Source organism: Aotus nancymaae, unplaced genomic scaffold (assembly GCF_030222135.1).
Source record: "Aotus nancymaae isolate 86718 unplaced genomic scaffold, 86718_ANA_hifiasm-v0.15.2.pri h1tg000046l, whole genome shotgun sequence".
NCBI classification, from domain to species: Eukaryota; Metazoa; Chordata; class Mammalia; order Primates; family Aotidae; genus Aotus; species Aotus nancymaae.
The window spans coordinates 30,083,656-30,108,888 of NW_026988460.1; the positions used below are offsets into that span (position 1 = coordinate 30,083,656).

At 42.6% G+C, this 25,233-nt stretch overlaps 2 protein-coding genes across 2 annotated transcripts in view; both read left to right on the plus strand.

Moving 5' to 3' along the window:
- OSBPL11 (oxysterol binding protein like 11) overlaps positions 1 to 2,834 on the plus strand; it is an 88,262-nt gene extending 85,428 nt beyond the window's left edge. Inside the window, exon 13 of the mRNA XM_064362120.1 lies at positions 1,144 to 2,834. Within this exon, the coding sequence (XP_064218190.1) occupies positions 1,144 to 1,209 (66 nt within the window). The 3' untranslated portion in view covers positions 1,210 to 2,834. The remainder of the gene's footprint in view (positions 1 to 1,143) is intronic.
- A 5,393-nt stretch (positions 2,835 to 8,227) lies between these two features.
- The window catches only part of SNX4 (sorting nexin 4), a 65,889-nt gene continuing 48,883 nt past the window's right edge, over positions 8,228 to 25,233 (plus strand). The window contains exon 1 of the mRNA XM_064362121.1: positions 8,228 to 8,398. Within this exon, the coding sequence (XP_064218191.1) occupies positions 8,258 to 8,398 (141 nt within the window). The 5' untranslated portion in view covers positions 8,228 to 8,257. The remainder of the gene's footprint in view (positions 8,399 to 25,233) is intronic.

Here is a 25,233-nt window from a genome sequence, read left to right on the forward strand (position 1 = left end):
CTAGTGGACTCCTTATGCATTTGCAACAGCTCCTCACTATGCTCTTCTCCTGTCTTTAGTTTACTCTTGCTTTTTTTTTTTGAGACAGGGTCTTACTCTGTTGCCTAGGCTGGAGTGCAATGACACGATCTCAGCTCACTGCAACTTTCTCCTGGGTTCAAGTGATTCTCCTGCCTCAGCCTCCTGAGTAGCTAGGCCTACAGGCACCCGCCACCACACCCAGCTAATTTTTGTATTTTTTTGATAGAGACGGGGTTTCACCATGTTGGCCAGGCTGGTCTCGAACTCCTGACCTCAAGTGATCCACCCGCCTCTCAAAGTGCTGGGATTACAGGTGTGAACCACCACATCCGGCCTCTTTAGTTCACTCTTTGACTCTAACTTTGTCTTCTTTTATTATCCTCTTTCAGGGAACCTGGGAAATCTAATGGTAACAGAGTCAGGACAAAAACAAAACCAGCACTTAGATATTAGAGATGCCAGTGGAGATGGGGAGAACAGTTAGTACCTTCCCTATCATTTGTCTGCTCCACTTGCTGTCCATAACTCTGTGAGTGAGGCTCAATCCGTAGTGTCTTGGCGAAATTGGCAAAGTTGCTACAAATGGTTCTTGCAAAATTAAATGTTCATGGGTCACAAACTAGATCCTCCCATACCATACCTTCTAACCTAAATCCTAGCTAAACCACAGGCATTGTTTGATGTTTTAATCCCAGAGACTTTATTCCTTCACAAAAACTCGTTTTTTTTTTTTAAGACAGAGTCTTGCTCTTTCGCTCAGGCTGGAGTGAGATGGCGCAATCTCGGCTCACTGCAACCTCTGCCTCCCTGGCTCAAGCAATTCTCCTTCCTCAGCCTCTCAAGTAGCTGGGATTATAGGCACGTGCCACCGCGCCTAGCTAATTTTTGTATTTTTAGTAGAGACAAGGTTTCACCACATTGCCCAGGCTGGTCTTGAACCCCTGACCTCAGGTGATCCACCAAAGTGCTGGGATTACAGGCGTGAGCTACTACGCCAGGCCACAAAAACTCTTTTTAAATGTGAAAATAGAATTTCATTTCAGTGAAGGTGTTGCTTCTAGTTTTGGTTACTGATTTTGAAAATACTAGAGGGATGATTCTTTATCTTTTTATTTGTTTCAGGGAGATGGCTGGGTTTATCATAAACCGCTTTGGAAAATAATTCCAACAACACAACCAGCAGAGTGACACATACTGTCTAAAACTCAACCAAATGAGGTTCTTCTCTGTTTACCCTAAATCCTCCCAGAATGGAGTCATTGCACTGAATGACCTGCTTCCTGATTGGGCAGACTGAAACTAGCTAAATCTGAATGTACCTACTAGGGCACCATAATACTGCAGCAAGACCAAAGTGGTAAAGAAACACAGTGGACCTCTTACCAACCTGTTCATGTGATGTGAGCAATACCATCTTAACTTGTTACCTGAATTAGTAGATGAATCTTTTATCCAGTTCTTGCTCCTAAAATTAAGTTTAAATCCCCTATTTTTGCACAGGGGTAGCAGATACACGCAACAATGAGAACTCGGTGACTTTGATTTCTTTGTAGTGAAAAGTGAAGTCTCTGTTTCAGAGTTTGTGTCTTTCTTTCTGTCCATAACTGAAGTATTCACTACTCTTATAAACCAACCAAGAGGAGGAGAAAGATGACCCAGAAGTGGATTCAGCCATTGTGCCTGAAATCAGTGTTTAAAAAAAAAAATCAACCAGGTTGTGGTTAACAAGGCATTCTATTTCCTCAAAAAGACTGTGTGCCTATGTCTGAGGAATTTATCCATTATCCACCTCTGTTGGAACTCTCTTTTAAAAAGTACATTTATAGATTGATTAGAATTATAACCATGGAGAATTTTTTCTTCTGAGCATTTTAATATACTTGAAAACAACATTGACTTGAAAAATTTCAGAACATTTTTCAGTACCTAGTTTTATTAAATATTACACTTGAGACAATTTTTAAAAATGTGTTCATGTCAATATGATGAGATTTTAGCCTTTCTCCAGAACTAAGGCATTAAAGAAAACAGCAAATATTGAGAAAACTGTTACTTTTTTCCTTCTTTTTTTTCACTTCTAGGTTAATATCCAGTATTATGTATTATCCTTTTGGATAAGTATGCTTTATTTTACCTTTCTTAAAATAAATGATTCTATTCATATTTGTCAGTAATTCAGAACTTAAATGTGTAACTGAACATGCATGTAAGGCATGGTTTTAATTTTCGAGGAAACTTAAATGCTAAAGAAAGAGAATGAAATTAAGAGGTATCAGGAAAAAAGATCAGGAAGTTGTGTATTCAGGTACAAATCTTTTTTTAAATATTTTGTTGAGGTTGAAGAATTGCTGGCAATTAAAAGAATAGAGCTAATTATGGCTTTCATCATTCATTCATGTATTTATTGAGCACCTACTTATGGTGCTCAACACTTGTTACTGCAAGCTACCTTAATTTCCCAAGAGTGGTGCCTTACTCTGTTTTTTCTGACATGGTCTTCCAATCAGTGTGTATAACATACCTGTTGTTCATCAGCCATTTTAGATGGCTGTGTCTGTTGCATCATCATAAGAAGTTTAAGCTTTGTGCTCTGATAAATTGTGTTCTGTTAAAGCGGTTAGTAGGATGAAAACAGCAAAACAAAAATTTTTTCAACAAATTGTAAATTATAAGAAAAAGAGTTGGTTTGTGTACAACAATTTTAATGATTTACTTGTTCATTTTTGCTGTGAAATGCACTGAAAAAAATATCAAAATGAGTTACAGTTCCTGTGTTGGGAAAATTGACAAATAATAAAACTAGAGAAGAATGATGCTTCTGTCTCTTTTATAAATAGAGAGAAATGAAGAGTTTATATTCAGTAGAGTTATTGCCCTGTTCATTTGGGAGGGGCATTGATTTTTTGTTTAAGTCCTTCAGGAATCTTCAGCTAGGCAGTAAATTTAATAAGAGTTTCTAAAAATCAAGATGTTTAACTTATAAATATTCTGGAGATAGAACAAGAATATAAAATGAGACCAGGTTGATCTGCATGCAGTAGCATTTACAACTAATTGATCACAACCAATTATAGATTTCTTATTTTGTTTGTTGTGAAACAGAGTCTGACTCTGTCACCCAGGATGGAGTGCAGTGCATGGCTCACTGCAGTCTTGACCTCCCGGGCTAAAGCAATCATCCCACCTCAGTCTCCTGAGTAGCTGGGACCACAGGCACACACCACCACACCCAGCTGATTTTTGTATTTTTTTGTATAGACTGGATCTCACTATGTTGCCCAGACTGGTCTTAAACTCCTGAGCTCAAGCTGTCCTCCCACCTCGGCCTCCCAAAGTACTGGGATTACGGGTATGAGCTACCATGCCCAGCCCGCTTTACAAATTTCTTTTTTCCTTCCTGCTCCCACTGCTTAACTTGATTAGCCTAAAAACAGAAATAAAAATTTTTAAAAATAAAATGAAACCAGAGATTTTTGTTTCATTTGAACTGTTTGAGTACTATATTAATCCACTTTCACACTGCTGATAAAGACAGATAAAGACATACCTGAGACTGGGAAGAAAAAGAGGTTTAATTGGATTTAAAGTTCCACATGGCTGGGAGGCCTCAGAATCATGGTGGGAGGCAAAAGGCACTTCTTACATGGCAGCAGCAAGAAAAAATGAGGAATAAGCAAAGCAGAAACCCCTGATAAAACCATCGGCTCTCGGGAGACTTATTCATTACCATGAGAACAGTATGGGGAAAACTGCCCCCAGGATTCAAATTATCTCTCACTGGGTCCCTCTCACAACTGTAGGAGTACAATTCAAGATGATATTTGGGTGGGGCCACAGAGCCAAATCATACCAAGTGCCCATTTATTTCTTTGGATTGTTGAGCCATTTTAAGAATTACTGAACTAGTAGTTTTAGTGGCCGGGTGCAGTGGCTCAGGCCTGTAATCCCAGCATTTTGGGAGGCCAAGGCAGGTGGATCATGAGGTCAGGAGATGGAAACCATCCTGGCTAACACGGTGAAAAAAATTATCTGAGCATGGTGGTGGGTGCCTGTAGTCCCAGCTACTTGGGAGGCTGAGGCAGGAGAATTGCTTGAACCCGGGAGATGGAGGTTGCAGTGAGCCGAGATTGTGCCACTGTACTCCAGCCTGGGTAACAGAATGAGACTCCGTCTCAAAAAATAAAAAAAAATCAAAAAAGAAGTCTTACTTTTAAAATTCTTATGGAAAATAATACATTTATGAGTAATGAAATCTCCCCAACATTGTTGGGTTGAACTCTTTGACAAGAATGAATTATTATGCTTCTGGCTGACTGTTTTACCTTCTCCCTATCTGCTTGCCTTTCCACTGCTCTCCTAGAAACAGGGACCAGAGAGTGAGGAAGGAGCAGCATCTGTTTCCAGAAGCTACAGCTTACCCACCTCATGAGAGCTAAAAGCTTTTTCTATTTTTATTTTTTATCTACACCTTAGTACTATTTGGCTAGGGAAACAAGTCTGTGGCAGTTTTGCCATATTTGTATCTCTTTCATTTGGGCCAAAATTTTAAATGTACACTTCTTTCTGGCTGTTAGCAATTGTGTGTTAAGAAGTCCAAGACTGCGGGACACGGTGGCTCACGCCTGTAATCCCATCACTTTGGGAGGCCAAGGAGGGCGGTTCACCTGAGATCAGGAGTTCGAGACCAACCTGGCCAACATGGTGAAACCCCTTCTCTATTAAAGATACAAAAAATTAGCCGGGTGTGGTGATACACACCTATAATCCCACCTACTTGGGTGGCTGAAGCAGGAGAATCACTTGAACCCGGGAGGCAGAGGTTGCAGTGAGCCAAGATCGTGCCATTGTACTCCAGCCTGGGCAACAGAGCGAGACTCTGTCTTAAAAAGAAGTCTAAGACTGGGCCAGGCACAGTGGCTCATTCTGACACTTTGGGAGACAGAGGCGGGTGGATCACCTGAGGTCAGGAGTTTGAGACCAGCCTGGACAACATGGCAAACCCCATCTCTACCAAAAATACAAAAATTAGCCGGGCATGGTGGCATACGGCTGTAGTCCCAGCTACTTGGGAGGCTGAGGCAGGAGAATCACTTGAACTCAGGAGCCAGAGGTTACAGTAAGCCAAGATTGTGCCACTGCACTTCAGCCTGGGCAACAGTGAGACCGCATCTCAAGAAGAAAAAAAGAAGTCCAAGACTGGAAGTAACAAAAAGAGAGTGTTCCAGCCATATATTTGGGCTTTTAATTTTTTTTCCCATGGTGAGGACACTATTCCTTCTGCAAAATATTTGTATTTAAGCCCTATGTTCATATTCCAGTTAGACAGTTTTTAAGCCTCTAAAGGTAATTTTATATTGTATTTTTGGTAAGTTATGGCTTATCTGTATTGATTTACTGAACTCACTATGTTATGGCCATCATTATCTCTAATACCTGGCTGTCACCAAAAACAATAAGAAGTGGTACTGGGCCAGGCACCCAGTAGTACTGAATTCCTCACCCCACACACAATTCTAATCCTATGCTTAACTCCCACTATGCATGTCTACTACTTGATACCTAACTTTTACAGATTCTTAGAAGGAGTTAATAAGGGAAAAGGCTATATTTTTAGTTTCTTATTTTTGCTTGTTAATATTTCCTTAATTTAAAAAATGATTGCCGGGTGTGGTGGCTCATGCCTGTAATCTCAGCACTTTGGAAGGCTGAGGCAGGTGGATCACTTGAGGTTGGGAGTTTGAGATCAGCCTGGCCAGCATGTGTTGTTTTTTATTTGTTTTGTTTTTTGAGACAGAATCTCACTCTGTCGGCCACGCTGGAGTGCAGAGGCGTGATCTTGGCTTACTGCAACCTCCGCCTCCCAAGTTCAAGCGATTCTTGTGCCTCAGCCTCCTGAGTAGCTGGGATTATAGGCACACATCACCATGCCTGGCTAATGTTTGAATTGTTAGCAGGGATGGGGTTTCGCCATGGTGGCCAGGCTTGTCTCGACTCCTGGCCTCAAGTGAATCGCCTGCCTTGGCCTCTCAAAGTGCTGGGATTACATGTGTGAGCCACCATGCTCAGTTGCGTTATTGTGATTCTGAATATCGTTACATATTTCTCAATTTCTACAGAAGCATCCTCAGTGAGTTTCCTTGTGTGAGAAAATGACACCCTTGTCCATATCACTCTCCATTCCGTAGAGGGACACAACCCTATCTAGCCAAACCCAGAAGGTCGCAGGTGCTTACACAACTTAGAGAGTCAAGAAAACCCAAAAGTAGTCTTTGGGCTTACCTGAAATCTGAATGGAATCTACCACTATGAGATGGTCATAATAGGGACATTGTCATTTGCACAAGTGTTACAGGAAAGGTGTCCTGATCCAGACCCCAAAAGAGGGTTCTTGGATCTCGCACAAGAATGAATTCAGGGCAAGTCCACAGTGCAAAGTAAAAGAAAGTTTATTAAGAGAGTAGAGTAGTAAAATAACAGCTACTCAGGCTGGGCACAGTGGCTCATGCCTGTAATCCCAGCACTTTGGGAGGCCAAGGCAGGTGGATAAGGGCTTGAGCCACCATGCTGGGCCAAAAGAATCTTTTTTTTTTTTTTTTTTTTTTTGAGACAGAGTCTCACTCTGTTGCTCAGACTAGAGTGCAGTGACATGATCAGATCACTGCAACCTCCTGCCTCCCAGGTTCAAGTGATTCTCATGCCTCAGCCTCCCAAGCAGCAGGAATCACAGGCACACGCCACCACGCTTGGCTAATTTTTTGTATTTTAGTAGAGACAGGTTTCACATATTGGCCAGGCTGGTTTCAAACTCCTGGTCTCAAGTGATCTGCCCACCTGGGCCTCCCTAAGTGCTGAGATTACAGGCATGAACCACCACTCCAGGCCAAGAGTAATTTTTTATTTTATTATTTTTCTTTTCTTTTTTCTCACAGTATGCTTAAATTGTGGCTTTTATTTTTTTTTAATGCCTAACTTTATTTTCTAATTTTCCACAATGAACATGTATTATGTGTATATAAAATAGGGGAAAATAACCATCGGATCCATTTTGCCCTGATTTTAACATTTTTTTTTTTTTTTGAGACGGAGCTTTGTTCTTTTGTCCAGGCTGGAGTGCAATGGCATGATCTTGGCTGAGATCAGCCTCCAGCCTCCTCCTCTTGGGTTCAAGTGATTCTCTTGTCTCAGCCTTCGCAGTAGCTGGGGTTACAGGTGCCCGCCACGACACCTGGCTAATTTTTGTATTTTAATAGAGATAGGTTTCACCATGTTGGCCAGGCTGGTCTTGAACTCCTGACGTCAGGCGATCCGCCCGCCTCAGCCTCCCGAAGTGCTGGGATTACAGGCATGAGCCACCGCACCCAGCCCATAACAGATTTATGAACAACTTAGCACTTGGAAATGATTACTGAGCTGAGGTTTTAAAAATGAATGGAAATTTGCTCCCAGGCCAGAGAAAGCATTCCAGGAAGAGAAAAGTGTGTGTTACAGCTTGAAATAACTAAGTGGGCAGAAAAATGTTTCTTTATTTGAAAAATTGAGACCAGACTTTGTATAGAAAGTAGTTCAAGGTACCACAGTCTGTTACAACCAGTGAGCATTTTCCATCCGGTTACCATGGTGAAAGCTTGTCAAGGAAGCAGGTTTGGAAAATTTCAAAAGGGGATGTTTGTAGAAAATTATCAGAGGTCTCCAGGGCTTCATGAAACACAATAGAACTCAAGCCCTGCTTCAACGGGACGCTTCACTTTCCTCAAAGCCTTTCAAGTATTACCTTTTGCTGAATGTGTTACTCAACCTGCTGAAAGTTAATAATTTATGGAGCTCTGATCTTTCCGGGAGAAAACAAACCCGATAATGACAGGCAAGGCAAAGTCAGGTCAGACTACGCCTCCAATTTCTTTTGAGTTTCGTTGGCTTTAGGATCGTCATGCCTACTTCAGGTGTTCACTTTCCCCTTGCCTTTCTCTTTGTCTCTCTCTTCACCAGCTCTCCCAGCTTTATGGGTGTCCTGGCTTAGCAGCTGACCAAGTCCTCTGCAGGCTTGCTTGTCCTCCCACCCCTACCTCCGCCTCCAGCTGCAGCTCTCTGAGCCCTCCAGGTCCCTGCCGCGGCCAGCTGACCGGAGGGGCGGGGCGATGGCGAGTGGAGGGGCGGGGCATCGCTAACGGAGAGACGGGGTGGCCGCAGGCGGGGCGGCAGCGCAGGCGCACTGGGTTCACCGCGCCGAACTGCAGCCATGGAGCAGGCATCTCCGGACCCCGAGCGGCAGCTCCAGCCGGGGCTCTTGGAGCCGCTGGGCCGCTCAGACGCTGGGCTAGGGGTTGCGGTCGATGAGGAAGTGGAGGGGGCCCGAGAAGAGGGCTCCGGGGGCGACACGGTGAGGAGAAGGGGCAGCATAGCCCTTATGGCCTGTGTCGTGGCCTAGCGGGCAGGGCCAGGCTGGGCTGGGCTCGGCTCCGCTGGCGCGGACCGGTGAGCTTGGCCAGGAAGGCCCAGCGGTGAGGGGAAGCAAGGTGGAAAGGCGGGGACCGCAGGTGCAGTAAGGGGAGGCTCGGTGGAAAAGCGGGGTGCTGGATGCGAGGCTAGCGCCAGGCGCTGCACGTGACCGAGGGAAGGGTCGAGACGGCGGAGGAGAGGGAAAGGGACGCGTGGGTGCCGGAGTCCCGGATGGGCGAGGCTGGAGGGGGTTTTCAGTGGTCGCGTAGCCGGGAGATCTGGACCGCGAGAGGAACGCTGATGTTTCAGGCAATTGCTAAGGGGTTTTGTTGGGGAGGGGCTTAAAGGGACGCAGTGGGGAGTGGGCAGCTGTGCTTGAGAAGGAGGGGAATGCGGGACTAGAGTGAGGTGCAGGTCGAGGCAATAAGCGTGGTTGGTCTGGTTCTGCCATCAGGAATTGAAGAAAGTGTCAGCTTCAAGAAAAGGTACAAATGAGAAAACATTTTTTAAACTCCTTGTTTGGCTGTAATTTATTTGGGGGGAAGTGCCATATTTCCCATTGGAGATTTATTGAAATCCCATGTACTTTTTGAAGACCCTTTAGTAATTAGTGATTTTCATTTGCTTGAGGAAAAGGAGAAAAATGTATCATATATGTGTTTCATTTCAAAATGTTTTCATATATAAGGCAAGATTTGTAGACCTGCTTATATTGAAGCCTTTAAGAAACAAACTGCAGTGCTCCACATCAGACCACCCTGCCCAAAGTCTCCTTTTGTGTGCGTTGCTCACACAGCTCACTTCAACCTCGAACTCCCAGGCTCAAATGATCCTCTTGCCTCAGCCTCCCGAGTAACTGGGACTACAGGCACACACTACCACGCCTGGCTAATTTTTTTTTTTTTTTTTTTTTTTGAGTCGGAGTCTATCACACAGGCTGGAGTGCAACAGGCTGGAGTGCAGTGGGGCGATCTCGCTCACTGTAACCTCCACCTCCCAGGTTCAAGCGAGTCTCCTTCTGAGTAGCTAGGATTACAGGTGGGCGCCACCATGTCCAGCTAAGTTTTTTTTTTTTTTTTTTTTTTGTATTTTTAGTAGAGATGAGGTTTCGCTATGTTGGTCAGGCTGGTCTTGAACTGCTGACTTTTGGTGATCTACCCTCCTCGACCTCCCAGAATGTTGGGATTACAGGCATAAGCAACCATGCCCCACCAAATTTTTGTATTTTTTGTAGAGATGAGGTTCCACCATGTTGCCCAGGCTGGTCTGCAACTCCTGGGCTCAAGCGATCTGCCCACCTGAGCCTCCCAATAGTGCTGGGATTATAGGTGTGAGCCATGGTGCCTGGCCTGGAAAGACTTTTAAGTTTAGAGACCAGCTAATAGGGGCTTCAGGATTTGAAGGTTTTGCCTGCTGAGGAATATCTAGGTATATAGGGTAGCATGAAGACTTTTTTGGGTGTACTTTTTTTTTTCTTTGAGACAGCGCCTCACTGTGTCCCAGGCTGGAGTGCAGTGGCACTGTTATGGCTCACTGCAACCTAGAACTCCTGGCCTCAAGCGATCCTCCTGCCTCACCCTCCTGAGTAGCTGGGACTACAGGTGCCTGCCACCACACCTGGCTAAATTTTGTATTTTTTTGATAAAGATGAGGTATCTCTGTGTTGTCCACACTTCCCTTGAACTCTTGGGTTCAATCAATCCTCCTGCCCCGGCCTCCTGAGTAGCTGGGACTACAGGTACACACCACCACACCCTGCCATTAGATATTTAGTTAATATGAAATTGCAACTAGAATATAAAATCTGTTTATGTTATTTTAAAAGATAGTGTATATGTCTTTTATTAATTAAAACAACTCTATGTATATATAGTATAGATATTTGAAAACTCAGGGATGCTATAGTAGAAGTTATAGTTACATACTATTTCCTGACCTTTTTCTTCTTTTTTTTTTTTTTTTTTTTTTTTTTTTGAGCAATCTCTTGTCCTGTCACCCAGGCTGGAGTGCAGTGGTGTGATCTCTGGTCACTGCAAACTTCCGCCTCCCAGGCTCAAGCAATTCTCATACCACAGCCTCCTGAGGCGTGTACCAACACAGCCAACTAATTTTTTCTGTTGTTGAGACGGAGTCTTGCTTTGTCACCAGGTTGGAGTGTAATGGCGCCATCTCGGCTCACTGCAACCTCCACCTCCCAGGTTCAAGCGATTCTCCTGCCTCACCCTCCTGAGTAGCTGGGATTATAGGCATCTGCCACAATGCTCAGCTAATTTTTTTGTATTTGTTTTTAGTAGAGACGGAGTTTCACCATGTTGGTCAGGCTGGTCTTGAACTCCTGGGACCTCAGGTGATCCACTCACCTCGGCCTCCCAAAGTGCTGGGATTATAGGTGTGAGCCACTGCACCTGGCCCTAATTTTTATACATTTAATAGAAACGGGGTTTCACCATGTTAGCCAGGCTGGTCTTGAACTCCTGACCTCAAGTGATCCACCCACCTCAGCCTACCAAAGTGCGGGATTACAGGTGTGAGCCACCGCGCCCGGCCTATTTCCTGACATTTTTGGAAAATACTTGTAAATATGTGTTACAGGAGGCTGTCAGTTAATCACCAAAGTTACGCAGGTTTTTTTTTTTTTTTTTTTTTGAGATGGAGTTTCACTCTGTCATCTAGGCTGGAGTGTAGTTGTCAGCTCACTGCAACCTCTGCCTCCCTGGTTCAAGCAGTTCTCCTGCCTCATCCTCCCGAGTAGTTGGTACTACAGGCCTGCACCACCACATCCGGCTAATTTTTGTATTTTTAATAGAGACGAGGTTTCACCATGTTAGCTAGGCTGGTCTTGAACTCCTGACCTCAGGCAATCTGCCTGCTTCAGCCTCCTAAAGTGCTGGGATTACAGTGGTGAGCCACTGCGCCTAGCCTATGTGGTTTCTTTTTTTTTCTTTTTTTTTTTTAATTGCATTTTAGGTTTTGGGGTACATGTGAAAAACATGCAAGGTTGTTGCATAGGTGCATACGTGGCAGTATGATTTGCTGCCTTCCTCCCCTTCACCCATATCTGGCATTTCTCCCCATGCTATCCCTCCCCAACTCCCCACCCCTCCGCTGTCCCCCCCTCCCCCCAACAGACCTCCGTGTATAGTGCTCCCCTCCCTGTGTCCATGTGTTCTCCTTGTTCAACACCCACCTATGAGTGAGAACATGTGGTGTTTGATTTTGTGTTCTTGTGTCAGTTTGCTGAGAATGATGTTTTCCAGGTTCATCCATGTCCCTACGAAGGATGTGAACTCATCGTTTTTGATGGCTGCATAATATTCCATGGTGTATATGTGCCACATTTTTCCTGTCCAGTCTATCATCGATGGGCATTTGGGCTGGTTCCAGGTCTTTGCTATTGTAAACTGTGCTGCAATGAACATTCGTGTGCATGTGTCCTTATAGTAGAACGATTTATAATCCTTTGGATATATGCCCAGTAATGGGATTGCTGGGTCAAATGGAATTTCTATTTCTAGGTCCTTGAGGAATCGCCACACTGTTTTCCACAGTGGTTGAACTAATTTACACTCCCACCAACAGTGTAAAAGTGTTCCTATTTCTCCACATCCTCTCCAGCATCTGTTGTCTCCAGATTTTTTAATGATCGCCATTCTAACTGGCGTGAGATGGTATCTCAATGTAGTTTTGATTTGCATTTCTCTAATGACCAGTGATGATGAGCATTTTTTCATATGTTTGTTGGCCTCATGTATGTCTTCTTTTGTAAAGTATCTGTTCATATCCTTCGCCCATTTTTGAATGGGCTTGTTTGTTTTTTTCTTGTAAATCTGTTTTAGTTCTTTGTAAATTCTGGATATCAGCCCTTTGTCAGATGGGTAGGCTGCAAAAATTTTTCCCCATTCTGTTGGTTGCCGATTCACTCTATTGACTGTTTCTTTTGCCGTGCAGAAGCTGTGGAGTTTGATTAGGTCCCATTTGTCTATTTTGGCTTTTGTTGCCAATGCTTTTGGTGTTTTGGTCATAAAGTCCTTGCCTACGCCTATGTCCTGAATGGTTTTGCCTAGGTTTCCTTCTAGTGTTTTTATGGTGTTAGGTCTTATGTTTAAGTCTTTAATCCATCTGGAGTCAATTTTAGTGTAAGGTGTCAGGAAGGGGTCGAGTTTCTGCTTTCTGCATATGGCTAGCCAGTTTTCCCAACACCACTTATTGAACAGGAAATCCTTTCCCCATTGCTTGTTTTTTTCAGGTTTGTCAAAGATCGGGTGGTTGTAGATATGTTGTGTCGCCTCCGATGCCTCTGTTCTGTTCCATTGGTCTATATCTCTGTTTTGGTACCAGTACCATGCTGTTTTGATTACTGTACCCTTGTAGTATAGTTTGATGTCCGGTAGTGTGATGCCTCCCGCTTTGTTCTTTTTGCTTAGAATTGACTTGGCTATGCGGGCTCTCTTTTGGTTCCATGTGAAGTTTAAGGTGGTTTTTTCCAGTTCTGTGAGGAAGGTCATTGGTAGCTTGATGGGGATAGCATTGAATCTGTAAATTACTTTGGGCAGTATGGCCATTTTCACGATATTAATTCTTCCTAACCATGAACATGGAATGTTTCTCCATCTGTTTGTGTCCTCTCTTATTTCGTTGAGCAGTGATTTGTAGTTCTCCTTGAAGAGGTCCTTTACGTTCCTTGTTAGTTGTATTCCTAGGTATTTTATTCTCTTTGTAGCAATTGTGAATGGCAGTTTGTTCTTGATTTGGCTCTCTTTAAGTCTGTTATTGGTGTATAAGAATGCTTGTGATTTTTGCACATTGATTTTGTATCCTGAGACTTTGCTGAAGTTGCTTATCAGTTTCAGGAGATTTTGGGCTGAGGTGATAGGGTCTTCTAGATATACAATCATGTTGTCTGCAAATAGAGACAATTTGACTTCCTCCTTTCCTAATTGAATACCCTTTATTTCTTTTTCTTGCCTGATTGCTCTGGCTAGAACTTCCAGTACTATATTGAATAGGAGTGTTGAGAGAGGGCATCCTTGTCTAGTGCCAGATTTCAAAGGGAATGCTTCCAGTTTTTGCCCGTTCAGTATGATATTGGCTGTCGGTTTGTCATAAATAGCTTTTATTATTTTGAGATACGTTCCGTCAATACCTAGTTTATTGAGAGTTTTTAGCATAAAGGGCTGTTGAATTTTGTCGAAGGCCTTCTCTGCATCAATTGAGATAATCATGTGGTTTTTGTTTTTGGTTCTGTTTATGTGGTGAATTACATTTATAGACTTGCGTATATTGAACCAGCCTTGCATCCCCGGGATGAATCCTACTTGATCATGGTGGATAAGCTTTTTGATGTGCTGTTGTAATCGGCTTGCCAGTATTTTATTGAAGATTTTTTGCATCTATGTTCATCATGGATATTGGCCTGTAGTTTTCTTTTCTTGTTGAGTCTCTGCCGGGTTTTGGTATTAGGATGATGTTGGTTTCATAAAATGATTTGGGAAGGATTCCCTCTTTTTGGATTATTTGGAATAGTTTCAGTAGGAATGGTACCAGTTCCTCTTTGTATGTCTGGTAGAATTCGGCTGTGAAACCATCTGGGCCTGGGCTTTTTTTGGGTGGTAGGCTCTTAATTGCTGCCTCGACTTCAGACCTTGTTATTGGTCTATTCAGGGTTTCGACTTCTTTCTGGTTTAGGCATGGGAGGATGCTACTGTCCAGGAATTTATCCATTTCTTCCAGGTTTTCTAATTTATGTGCATAGAGTTGTTTGTAATAATCTCTGATGATGGTTTGAATTTCTGTGGCATCTGTGGTGATATCCCCTTTATCATTTTTTATTGCATCTATTTGGTTATTCTCTCTTTTCTCTTTTATTAGTCTGGCTAGTGGTCTATTTTGTTGATCTTTTCAAAAAACCAGCTCCTGGATTTATCGATTTTTTTGTAGGGTTTTTCGTGTCTCTATCTCCTTCATTTCTGCTTTGATCTTAGTTATTTCTTGTCTTCTGCTAGGTTTTGAGTTTTTTTGATCTTGCTCCTCTAGCTCTTTCAATTTTGATGATAGGGTGTCAATTTTAGTTCTCTCCTTTCTTCTCATGTGGGCACTTATTGCTATATATTTTCCTCTAGAGACTGCTTTAAATGTGTCCCAGAGATTCTGGTATGTGGTGTCTTCGTTCTCGTTGGTTTCGAAGAACATCTTTATTTCTGCCTTCATTTCAGTGTTTATCCAGTCAACATTCAGGAAAAAGTTGTTCAATTTCCATGAGGCTGTGCGGTTCTGGGTTGGCTTCTGAATTCTGAGTTCTAACTTGATTGCACTGTGGTCTGAGAGACTGTTTGTTATGGTTTCTGTTCTTTTGCATTTGCTGAGGAGTGATTTACTTCCAATTATGTGGTCAATTTTAGAGTAGGTGTGATGTGGTGCTGAGAAGAATGTATATTCTGTGGATTTGGGCTGGAGAGTTCTGTAAATGTCTATTAGATTTGCTTGTTCCAGGTCTGAGTTCAAGTCCTGGATATCCTTATTAATTTTCTGTCTTGTTGATCTGTCTAATATTGACAATGGTGTGTTGAAGTCTCCCACTATTATTGTGTGGGAGTCTAAGTCTCTGCAGGTTGTCTTGGTTACAGCAAATTGCCCCGGGAACTGCAGGGTGTTTCCCGATGGAGGACGCCCCTCCCCCACAGAGCTGGACCGTCCCGGGTTCAGCCGTGTTTCCAGTGGGGCCCTCTTTGCCCGGGAATCTCTTGGCTTGCCTCCTTGCCTCAGCTCCCCTTGCTGGCCCAGAGGGGACACAGTCTCGTTCACTTTGCTCAAGGAGCCGCTTCTCCCTGCCCCCGGTGCAGGCCGAGCGGCTGCCCTGGTCCAACCAGCAGCGCTGGGAACCCGTGGAGCTTCTCCGCCTGTGAATCTCCTGGTCTGTGGGCAGTTAAAATCTGCTGCCTTGTGTGCCGCTGTGTCAGCCGAAGCAGCGGCTCTGAGGTTCGTGGCACGTCCTTGCCCGGGGGTCTCCTGGCTTGACTCCCTGCTTCAGCTCCCCTTGCTGGCTCAGAGCCCTATGTGGTTTCTTAAAACAACTCCCTAATTTAGTAATTTATAAAGAGACACAAGTCATTTGGGCAGATATTTCAGAATTACTAGGCATTCAAACAAACATACATTTAGTGCATTCCTTCCCCTTCCCTTGTTCTCCCCTCAAAGAGAAAACCAAACTAAAAACTCATCCTTTGAAGATCTTCACATCCCTTCACCTCTCTCTGTACGCTCTCAGTCTGTCTTCAGTTGAGAATTACTGCAGTATTTTTATGGCCTCATTGTAGCTGTTACTGGTAGGAAGGAATGTGGTCTGGGCACAAAAGTAAGTTAGTTTTCTGTGGGCTATGCACAGTGGGGCTCTACTTTTTATTTAATTCTCATAATTACCTCCAATAGATGAGTAAATGGAACCAGCCAGAAGCTCAGAGAGAAGTAATTTGGCCGCGGTCACAAGCTAGTCAGTAGCATGGCTGGGATTTGAATCTAGGTTCACCTGGCATTGAAATCAGTGCTTTTTCCATTAAGCCATTTTGCTTCATTAAAAAAAAAAAGTTTAAAATAGTCTTGTACATTGTTCCAATACTGTATTTAAAGTATTTAGTGAAGACTAAGTTGTAATTTTTTAGACTAGTCAAGTGCAATAGTGGGAAGGGGAAAACAAGTAGAACAAGGAGTTTCATCTGTGACTGATAGTGTGAAAATCAGTTGAGATAACTTACATTCAGACCAGCCCAAGCTGTAATTTTGCAAAAGACAAAAACGTGTGAAAGATGTGTTGATTTATCCATTTTTTACTAGAAAGATATCTAGGCAAATAGTGTTCAGAGATTTAAAAAAAAGCTTGCTTACCCACCCTTTTTTTCTTTTTTGAGACAGTGTCTTGCTCTGTTGCCCTGGCTGGAGTGCAGTGGCAGAATCTTGGCTCACTGCAAACTCTCCCTCCTGGGTTCAAGTGATTCTTGTGCCTCAGCCTCCCGAGTAACTGGGGTTAAAGTCATGTGCCTCTGTGCCTGACTAATTTTTTATTTTTAGTAGAGAGGGAGTTTCACCATGTTGGCCAGGCTGGTCTCAGACTCCTGACTTCAAGTGATCCACCCCGCCTTGGCCTCCCAGAGTGCTAGGATTACAGGCGTGAGGCACTGCGCCTGGCCCAGCCTTATTTTTGACTGCAGATTTTAAGAGGCAGAGTAATTTGTACGAATTATTTTACCCCAAGAGGTTTTGCAAACTTCACTGCCAAAGAATCACAAGACTCTTGGTTTTATTGCCACTAATCGGGATGCTTTAAACTCTATGTAAGCTCTTTTTCTGTACAAGTACATTTGTTTTTTAAAGCTATCGTTCTATTTAAAATAATTTGGAAAATGGAAAATATGAGAAGGGAATTCATTCTCTTAAGAAAGGAGTAATTAGTCCAAGCAGAAGGAGAGGAAATAGCAAGGGAATGGAAGACAGAGTGCTTTTTTAGATTCCATTGAGTTGGCAGTTAACAGATAGGTATTTGCCAGAGAAAAACCATTTACAGTATTTGCCAGAGAAAACCCATTACCTGAGGAATTCATAAGTGATTTTTAGGGAGAGTGCCTTACACCTGGGAGTGCTGAAGGAGCAAAAACTGGTTAAGCAGCCGGTGGTTAAAAATTCCAGTGCATACTGAATAGTTTCACTGATTGGCAGCAGAGAACTAAGTGGAATAGACCGTAATTGTGAGTAAGGTATGAGGCATTCTGTGGAGAAGGATAACATTAAAAAGGAAGAGAAAATTTATAGGCATAATTACATAATTCATCAGTTTAGCAGCTAATGATAAAAGCATACTCAAGAATTTTTTATTGATTGAGATTGAGAAGAGGTCTCATTTTGTTGTCCAGGTTGGTCTCAAACGTCTGGGCTCAAGTGATCCTCCCACCTCAGCCTCCCAAATAGCTGGGATTACAGGTGTGAGTCACCATGCCCAACTGTAAATACTTTTTTTTTTTTTTTGAGACAAAGTTGCGCTCTGTGGCCCAGGCTGGAGTGCTGGGGCATGGTATCTGCTCACTTCAGCTTTCACCTCCCAGGTTCAAGTGATTCTCCTGCCTGAGTCACCCAGGTAGCTGGTACTACAGCCACATGCCACCATGCCTGGCTAATTTTTGTATTTTTTTAGGAGAGATGGGGTTTTGCCGTATTGGCCAGCCTGGTCTCGAACTTCTGGCCTCAAGCAATCCTCCTGCCTTGGCCTTCCAAAGCAAAATACACTTTTACCTCATAATTAGCATATGCATACTTTCATATGTGATTGCTGTTTCAGGAAACAGTACTTAGCAGCTACTTCATGCAACACTTTCTCATATTTTTTTTTTCCTTAAAAAATTTTTTTCTTTTTAAAGATGAGGTTTCACCATGTTGGCCAGGATGGTCTCAATCTCTTAACCTTGTGATCCGGCAGCCTTGGCCTCCCAAAGTGTTGGTATTACAGGTGTGAGCCACCATGCCCGGCGATATTTTTCTTTTCTGTATTTTTTAATTAAAAAGAAGCACTGGGCTGTATGCAGTGGCTCACACTTGTAATCTCAGCACTTTATGAGGCTGAGGCACATGCCTTGAGACCACGTAGGGCAATGTAGGGACACCCAGTCTACAAAAAATAAAAAACTTAGCTGAATGTGGTGACATGCACCTTTGGTCCTTGGCTACTCATGAGGCTGAGGTGGAAGGATCACTTGAGCCAGGGACGTTGAGGTAGCAGTGAGCCATGATCTTGTCACTGCACTTCAGTCTGGGTGACAGAGCAAGACCTTGTTAAAAAAAAAAGTGTTGGAGGCCAGGTACGGTGGCTCATGCCTGTAAACCCAACACTTTGGGAGGCTGAGGTGGACGGATCACCTGAGGTGAGGAGTTTGAGACCAGCCTGGGCAACATGATGACACCCCGGCTCAACTAGAAATACAAAATACAAAAATTAGCTAGGCATGGTAGCGCATGCCTATAATCCCATCTACTTGAGAGGCTGAGGCAGGAGAATTACTTGAACTTGGGAGGCGGAGGTTGCAGTGAGCCTCTATCTTGCCACTGCACTCTTCCTGCCTCAGCGACAGAGCGAGACTCCGTCTCAAAAAAAAAAAGTGTTAGTCACCACCCACCAAATTAATTTCATAGACCGTGAATATGTTACTCAGTTTGGAACACTGTTCAAACAATGTATTGTTTATTTTAAATAAAAATTAATGTTTTCTGAATAGCTGTGCTGTTACTTAAAAAATATTTTAATAGAAAAAAGCACAAGAGAACAGATCGTGTATTATTACCCTAGTTTTCTTAATTACTGCTTTGGACTGAATGTTTCTGTCTCCCCAAAATTTATATGTTGAAACCTAATCCCAGGTGATGATGTTTGGTGGAAGAGTTTTGAGAGGCGTTTAGGTAATGAGGATGGAGGCTTCATGAGTGGGATTAGTGCCCTTACTACAAAAAAAAGAAAAAGAACCCCAGAAATCTCCTTTCTTCCTGCCATTTTAGGACACAATGAAACACAGCTGTCTGTGAACCAGGAAGCAGACCTTCACCAAATCTGCCAGTTCCTTGATCTTGGACTTTCGGGCCTCCAGGACTGTGAGCAATAAATTTCTGTTGTTTATAAACCACCCAGTCAATGGTTGGTTGTTTTAGCAGCCTGAACTAAGTTATTTACAGCTGAAGTAAGCATCACTATTAGTAAACACATCATTTTTAACCTAGTACCAGCTACCTCTGATCAGTGTAGACAGAGCCCTGAAGGGAAGTAATTTCAGTAGGTGGTTCTTTTTTTATTTTTTGAGATGGAGTCTCACTCTTTCGCCAGGCTGGAGTGCAGTTACGAAATCTCAGCTCACTGCGACCTCCGCCTCCTGGGTTCAAGCAGTTCTCCTGCCTCAGCCTCCCAAGTAGCTGGGACGACAGGCTTGTGCCACCACGCCCAGCTATTTTTTTTTTTTTTTTTTTTTTTTGAGACAGTTTCACTCTTATTACCCAGGCTGGAGTACAATGACACGATCTCAGCTCACCGCAACCTCTGCCTCCTGGGTTCAAGCGATTCTCCTGCCTCAGCCTCCTGAGTAGCTAGGATTACAGGCATGTGCCACCATGCCCAGCTAATTTTGTATTTTTAGCAGAGACAGGGTTTCTCCCTGTTGGTCAGGCTGGTCTCGAATGCCCGACCTCAGGTGATCCACCCACCTCTGCCTCCCAAAGTACTGAGATTACAGGCGTGAGCCACTGTACCTGGCCTAATTTTTGTATTTTTAGTAGAGACGGGTTTCACCAGGTTGGCTAGAATGGTCTCCATCTCTTGACCTTGTGATCCACTCACCTTTGCCTCCCAAAGTGCTGGGATTACAGGCGTGAGCCAACACACCCAGCTCTAGTTGGTTCTTATCGTTAGCTCTGTGACCTATTTCAGTAACACAGAAGCATCACACCTAGAAAAAGGGTGATAAGGAAGTATACCATTATAGTAACGGTGGTTAGCTTTTGGGTTGTGGGATACAGGTGATTTATATTAATTTTTTTCAGTCTTTGTACATTAAGCCTGTTTAATTTTCATCATCAAAAAATTTAAGCCTAAAAATAATGGGGGAAAAGTAATACTTGTGCTCTGGCTATGTGCCAAGCAACTTTAAAAACTCTATATGCAGCCGGGCACAGTGGCTCATGTCTGTAATCCCAGCACTTTGGGAAGCCAAGGCGGGAGGATCACAAAGTCAGGAGATCAAGAGGAGACCATCCTGGCCAACAGGGTAAAACCCCGTCTCTACTAAAAATACAAAAATTAGCCTGGCGTGGTGGCCCGCACCTGTAGTCCCAGCTACTTGGGAGGCTGAGGCAGGAGAATTGCTTGAACTCGGGTGGCAGAGGTTGCAATGAGCCGAGATCACACCCCTGCACTCCAGCCAGGCGACAGAGTGAGACTCCATCTCAAAAACAAATTAAAAAACTCTTTATATGTATTAACCCATTAAATGTTCCCAATGACTTTGTGAATTAGGTCTGTTCAGGCTGCTGTAACAAGGTACCACAGACTGAGTGGCTTATAAAGAATAGCAATGAATTGCTCACAGTCTTGGAGGCTGGGAAGTCCAAGATTAAGGAACTGGCAGATTCAGTGACTGATGAGGGACTGCTTCCTGGCTCATTGTAGGCTGTCTTTTCACTGTCCTTACATGGTGGAAGGAGGAGAGGAACTCTCTGGGGTCTCTAACCCCACTTATGAGGGCCCTACCCTTATGACCTAATCTTCCTAAAGGCCCCACTTCCTAATACCATCACCTTGAGTGTTAAGATTTTAACATACAAATTTTAGGAGGACACAAACATTCAATATATTGCAGGTACTATTATCTCTGTTTTCCAGATGAGGAAACTGAAACACAGGCAGGCTAAATTACTTGCCCAGCCTAGCCATCATGGTGATACCCCATCTCTACTGTTAATAAAAATACAAAAATTAGTTGGGTGTGGTGGCACATGCCTGTAATCCCAGCTACTTGGGTAGCTGAAACATGAGAATCACTTGAACCCAGGAGGTGGAGGTTGCAGTGAGCCAAGATTGAGCCACTGTACTCCAACCTGGGTGACACTCTGTCTCAAAAAAAAAAAAAAAGTGGTATCTGTTGATGCTGCATTGAGGTGAGAGGATTGCTTGAGCATGGGTAACATAGTGAGACCTCGTCTCTACACATAATATTTAAAATAAAATAAAAATTATGTCTCTCTATAAAGGGTCCCTGGTCTCATCTGCCATTCAACAAGCCAGTCCATCTTTAAATCTGTTGAATGTGTCCTTTTAACAATTATGTGTTAATCTTGGCACTGTTCTGTGCTTTAATACTGACAGTTTAAGTAATTTTATATCATCTACCAACCCTACTAGTATTATTGTTGTGTGCTTGTTTGTATTCTCTAGCTTTTATGATAGCTGATATTATACTTTTTTTTTTCCTTCTTCTTAACTGGATTGTATGTCAGGGTAAATTTATGATTCACATGTCTTATCCTTTTGACTGAGGAGATATTAATAACTTTATCAGTATATGCTTTCAGAATTCAGGGAATTTTTAACTGGAGCAGATGGTAAATCAAAATGCTTGGCTGTGGGCCAGAAGGTATTATTAATACATGTATATATGTATGTGTCAACCAGTGAGGGCTTCATAACCAATCCTAATGTTGAGTGGCTTGTGCTTATGTGATTTCTTGAGCTTTCTTTTCGTTGATGATTTCCTTCTGTGTCTCTTATTTTCTATCTTAGTACACAAATATATAAAAACTTACATTTTATAAAAATGGCTTGAGGACTGAGTGATTTGTTTTTGTTGGCTGATGATTTCAGCCTATTGGGTTGGCTCTTTTTCTTTATCTTCTTTTAGCATTTTTACCTTCTTCTGCATTTTTCCTATACATTTTGGGAGTGCTCCATAGTGTATCATCTGTTTTCATTGCTGATTCATATTTTTGCACTGTCACAGCGCTTTCAGACCTCATACTGCCTAGGTTTAATTTTATATATGTAGCTTTTTCTTTTACCTTTTGCTGCACCTATGTTCCTACTTTCATCTCTCCTTCATAAAATACCCCAATTATAATACAGTACAACATTTTAAATTAAGTTAAAACCTACCTCAATTTTGACAGTGAGCAAAGAAGAAAAAAAGCCATAGCATAGCAGTTATCCCGTGGTCTCACTTTTTCTTCCTCATTTAGACTTGGAGTTCGTTTGGGTGTATTTGAAACCTTTCTGCAGTGATGCACTTCCCAAACATACAGCCTAGGGGCTACCAGTGGTGTGTTTGTTGTTTTTTTTCATCCTTTGGTATAGACCTGAGATGTTCTAGTGGGAAAAGAAAGGAGTCTGCTCTTAAAACTGGGCTGCCTCAAGGGTGGAACCTATTAACCACTGCCAAAAGATTAAGTGAATTTAAAGTTTAATGTAAGATGACTCCTGATTGTTTAAAAAAACTTATGCTGCCTGCTTGATAATCTTGCCTTTTGGTGTATGTATAATATTTGACTTTTTATAGAGAGAGATTTGACTTTGGTTAAACCCAAAATTAGATATTAATATTGAGGATCATTTTTATTTGTATAATGTGTTTTTTCTTCAGTTTTAAAAATTGTGTTAAAATACATATGATATAAAATTTACCATCTTGATGGTTTAAAAATGTTCAGTCTTAAGTACATTCACATATATTGTACAACCAGCCTCCAGAACTCCTTTCATCTTGTGGAACTGAAACTGTACCCATAAACCACAGCTGCCAATTATTCCCCCTCCCCAGCTGCTGGCAACCATCATTCTACTGTCTGTATGATTCTGGCTATTCCAAGTACCTCATATACGTGGAATCATACGGTATTTGTCTTTGACTGTTTTATTTCGCTTATCATAATGTCTTCAAGATCCATAATCATGTTGTAGCATATGACAGAATTTCCTTCCTTTTTAAAGATGAGTAGTATTCCGTTGTTTGTATATATTACGTTTAAAAAATCTATTCATCTGTTGATGGACATTTGCGTTGCTTCTACAGTTTACCTGTTGTGAATAATGGTGCTGTGACATGAATATACAAATGTATATTTGAGACCCTGCTTTTAATTCTTTGGGGTATATAGCCAGAAGTGGAATTGCTGGATTATATGGTAATTCTATTTTTAATTTTTTGAGGCACCACCGTACTGTTTTCCACAGGAGCTGCACCACTTTACATTCCCACCAATAGGGCACAAGGGTTTCAATTTCTCCACATCCTCACCAATGCTTATTTTCTTTTTCTTTTTTTGGTTTTGTTTTGTTTTTTGAGACGGAGTCTCTCTGTGTAACCAGGCTGGAGTGCAGTGCTGCAATCTCGGCTCACTCACCAGGCTGGAGTGCAGTGCTGCGGTCTCGGCTCACTGCAACTTCTACCTCCTGGGTTCAAGTGAGTCTCCTGCCTCAGCCTCCCCAGTAGCTAGGACTACAGGTGCGCAACACCACGCCCAGCTAATTTTTGTATTTTTAGTAGAGACAGAGTTTCACCATGTTGGCCAGAATGGTCTCAATCTCGACCTCATGATCTGCCCGCCTCGTGATCTGCCCGCCTCGTGGTCCGCCCGTCTCTGCCTCCCAGAGTGCTGGGACTACAGCCACCTGGCCGGGCCCCAACACTTATCTTCTATTGTTTGTTTGTTTTTCATAGTAGCCATTCTGATAGGTGTGAAGCAGTATCTCATTGTAGTTTTGATTTGCATTTATCTAATGATGAGTGATGTTGAGCATCTTACGTGCTTCTTCAGAGAAATGTCTATTTATGTCCTTTGCCCATTTTTCTATTTTTGAATTGGATTTGTTTTGTTTTGTTTTGTTTTTGAGACAGAGTCTTCCTCTGTCACCCAGGCTGGAGTCCTGGCATGATAGCTCAGTGCAACCTCTGCCTCCCAAGTAGCTGGGATTACAGGTGCCTGCCACCATGCCCAGCTAATTTTTTATATTTTTAGTAGAGACAGGGTTTTGCCATGTTGGCCAGCTGGTTTCAAACTCCTGATCTCAGGTGATCCACCTCTCTCAGCCTCCCAAAGTGCTGTAATTACAGGTGTGAGCCACTGCACCCAGCTGAATTGGGTTGTATTTTGTTGTTGAGTTTTAGGAGTTCTCTATATAGTCTGGATTCATGAGAGAAAATACTTTCTCCCATTCTTTGGGTTGCCTTTTTACTCTACTAATAGTGTCTTTCCCCCATCCCGAGACATTGTCTTTCCCCCATCCCGAGACATAGTCTCACTCTGTCACGGAGGCTGGAACGCAGTGGCGTGATCTTGGCTCACTGCAACCTCTGTCTTCTGGGTTCAAGCAATTTGCCTGCCTCAGCCTCCTGAGCAGCTGGGATTACGGACATGCCACCATGCCTGACTAATTTTTGTATTTTTGTAGAGTCGGGGTTTCGCCATGCTAGCCAGGCTGATCTCAAACTCCTGACCTCAAGTGATCCACCTGCTTCTGTCTCCCAAAGTGCTGGGATCACAGGCATGAGCTACTGTGCCTGGCCTGTCTTTTGATGTGTGACATTTTTAATTTTCATGAAGTCCAATTTGCCAATTTTTTTTTTTTTTTACTGCCTGTGCCTTTGGTATCATATCCAAGAAACCATGGCCAAATCCAACATCTTGAAACTTTTTCCCTGTGTTTTCTTGTAAGAGTTTTATGATTCGGTCTTTGAACCATTTAAAGTTAATTTTTGTATAGGGTGTTAGGTAAGGGTACAATTTCTTTCTTTTTTTGTATGTGGATATTCAGTTTTCCCAGCATCATTTGTTGCAAAAATTGTCCTTTTCCCATCAAACTGTCTTGTCATAAAATTGTTTGACCATATATTCAAAGGTTTATTTCTGGGCTATCCATTCAGTTTCATTGTTCTACATGTCTGTCTTTATGCCAGTACCACACTGTTTTTATTACTGTAGCTTTGTAGTAAGTTTTGAAACCAGGAAGTATGAGTCGTCCAATTTTATGCTTCATTTTCAAGATTGTTTCGGCTATTTGGGGTCCCTGAAGATTCCATATGACTCTTAGGGGTTTTCCTCTTTCTGCAAAGAATGTCATTGGGATTTTCATAGGGTTTGCGTTGAATATATAGATTGCTTTGGGTAGTTTTGATATCTTAATAAAATTAAATTTTCCAAATCATGAATATGGGATGTGTTTTTATGTCTTTTTTTAATTTCTAGCAATGTTTTATAGTTTCCATTGTA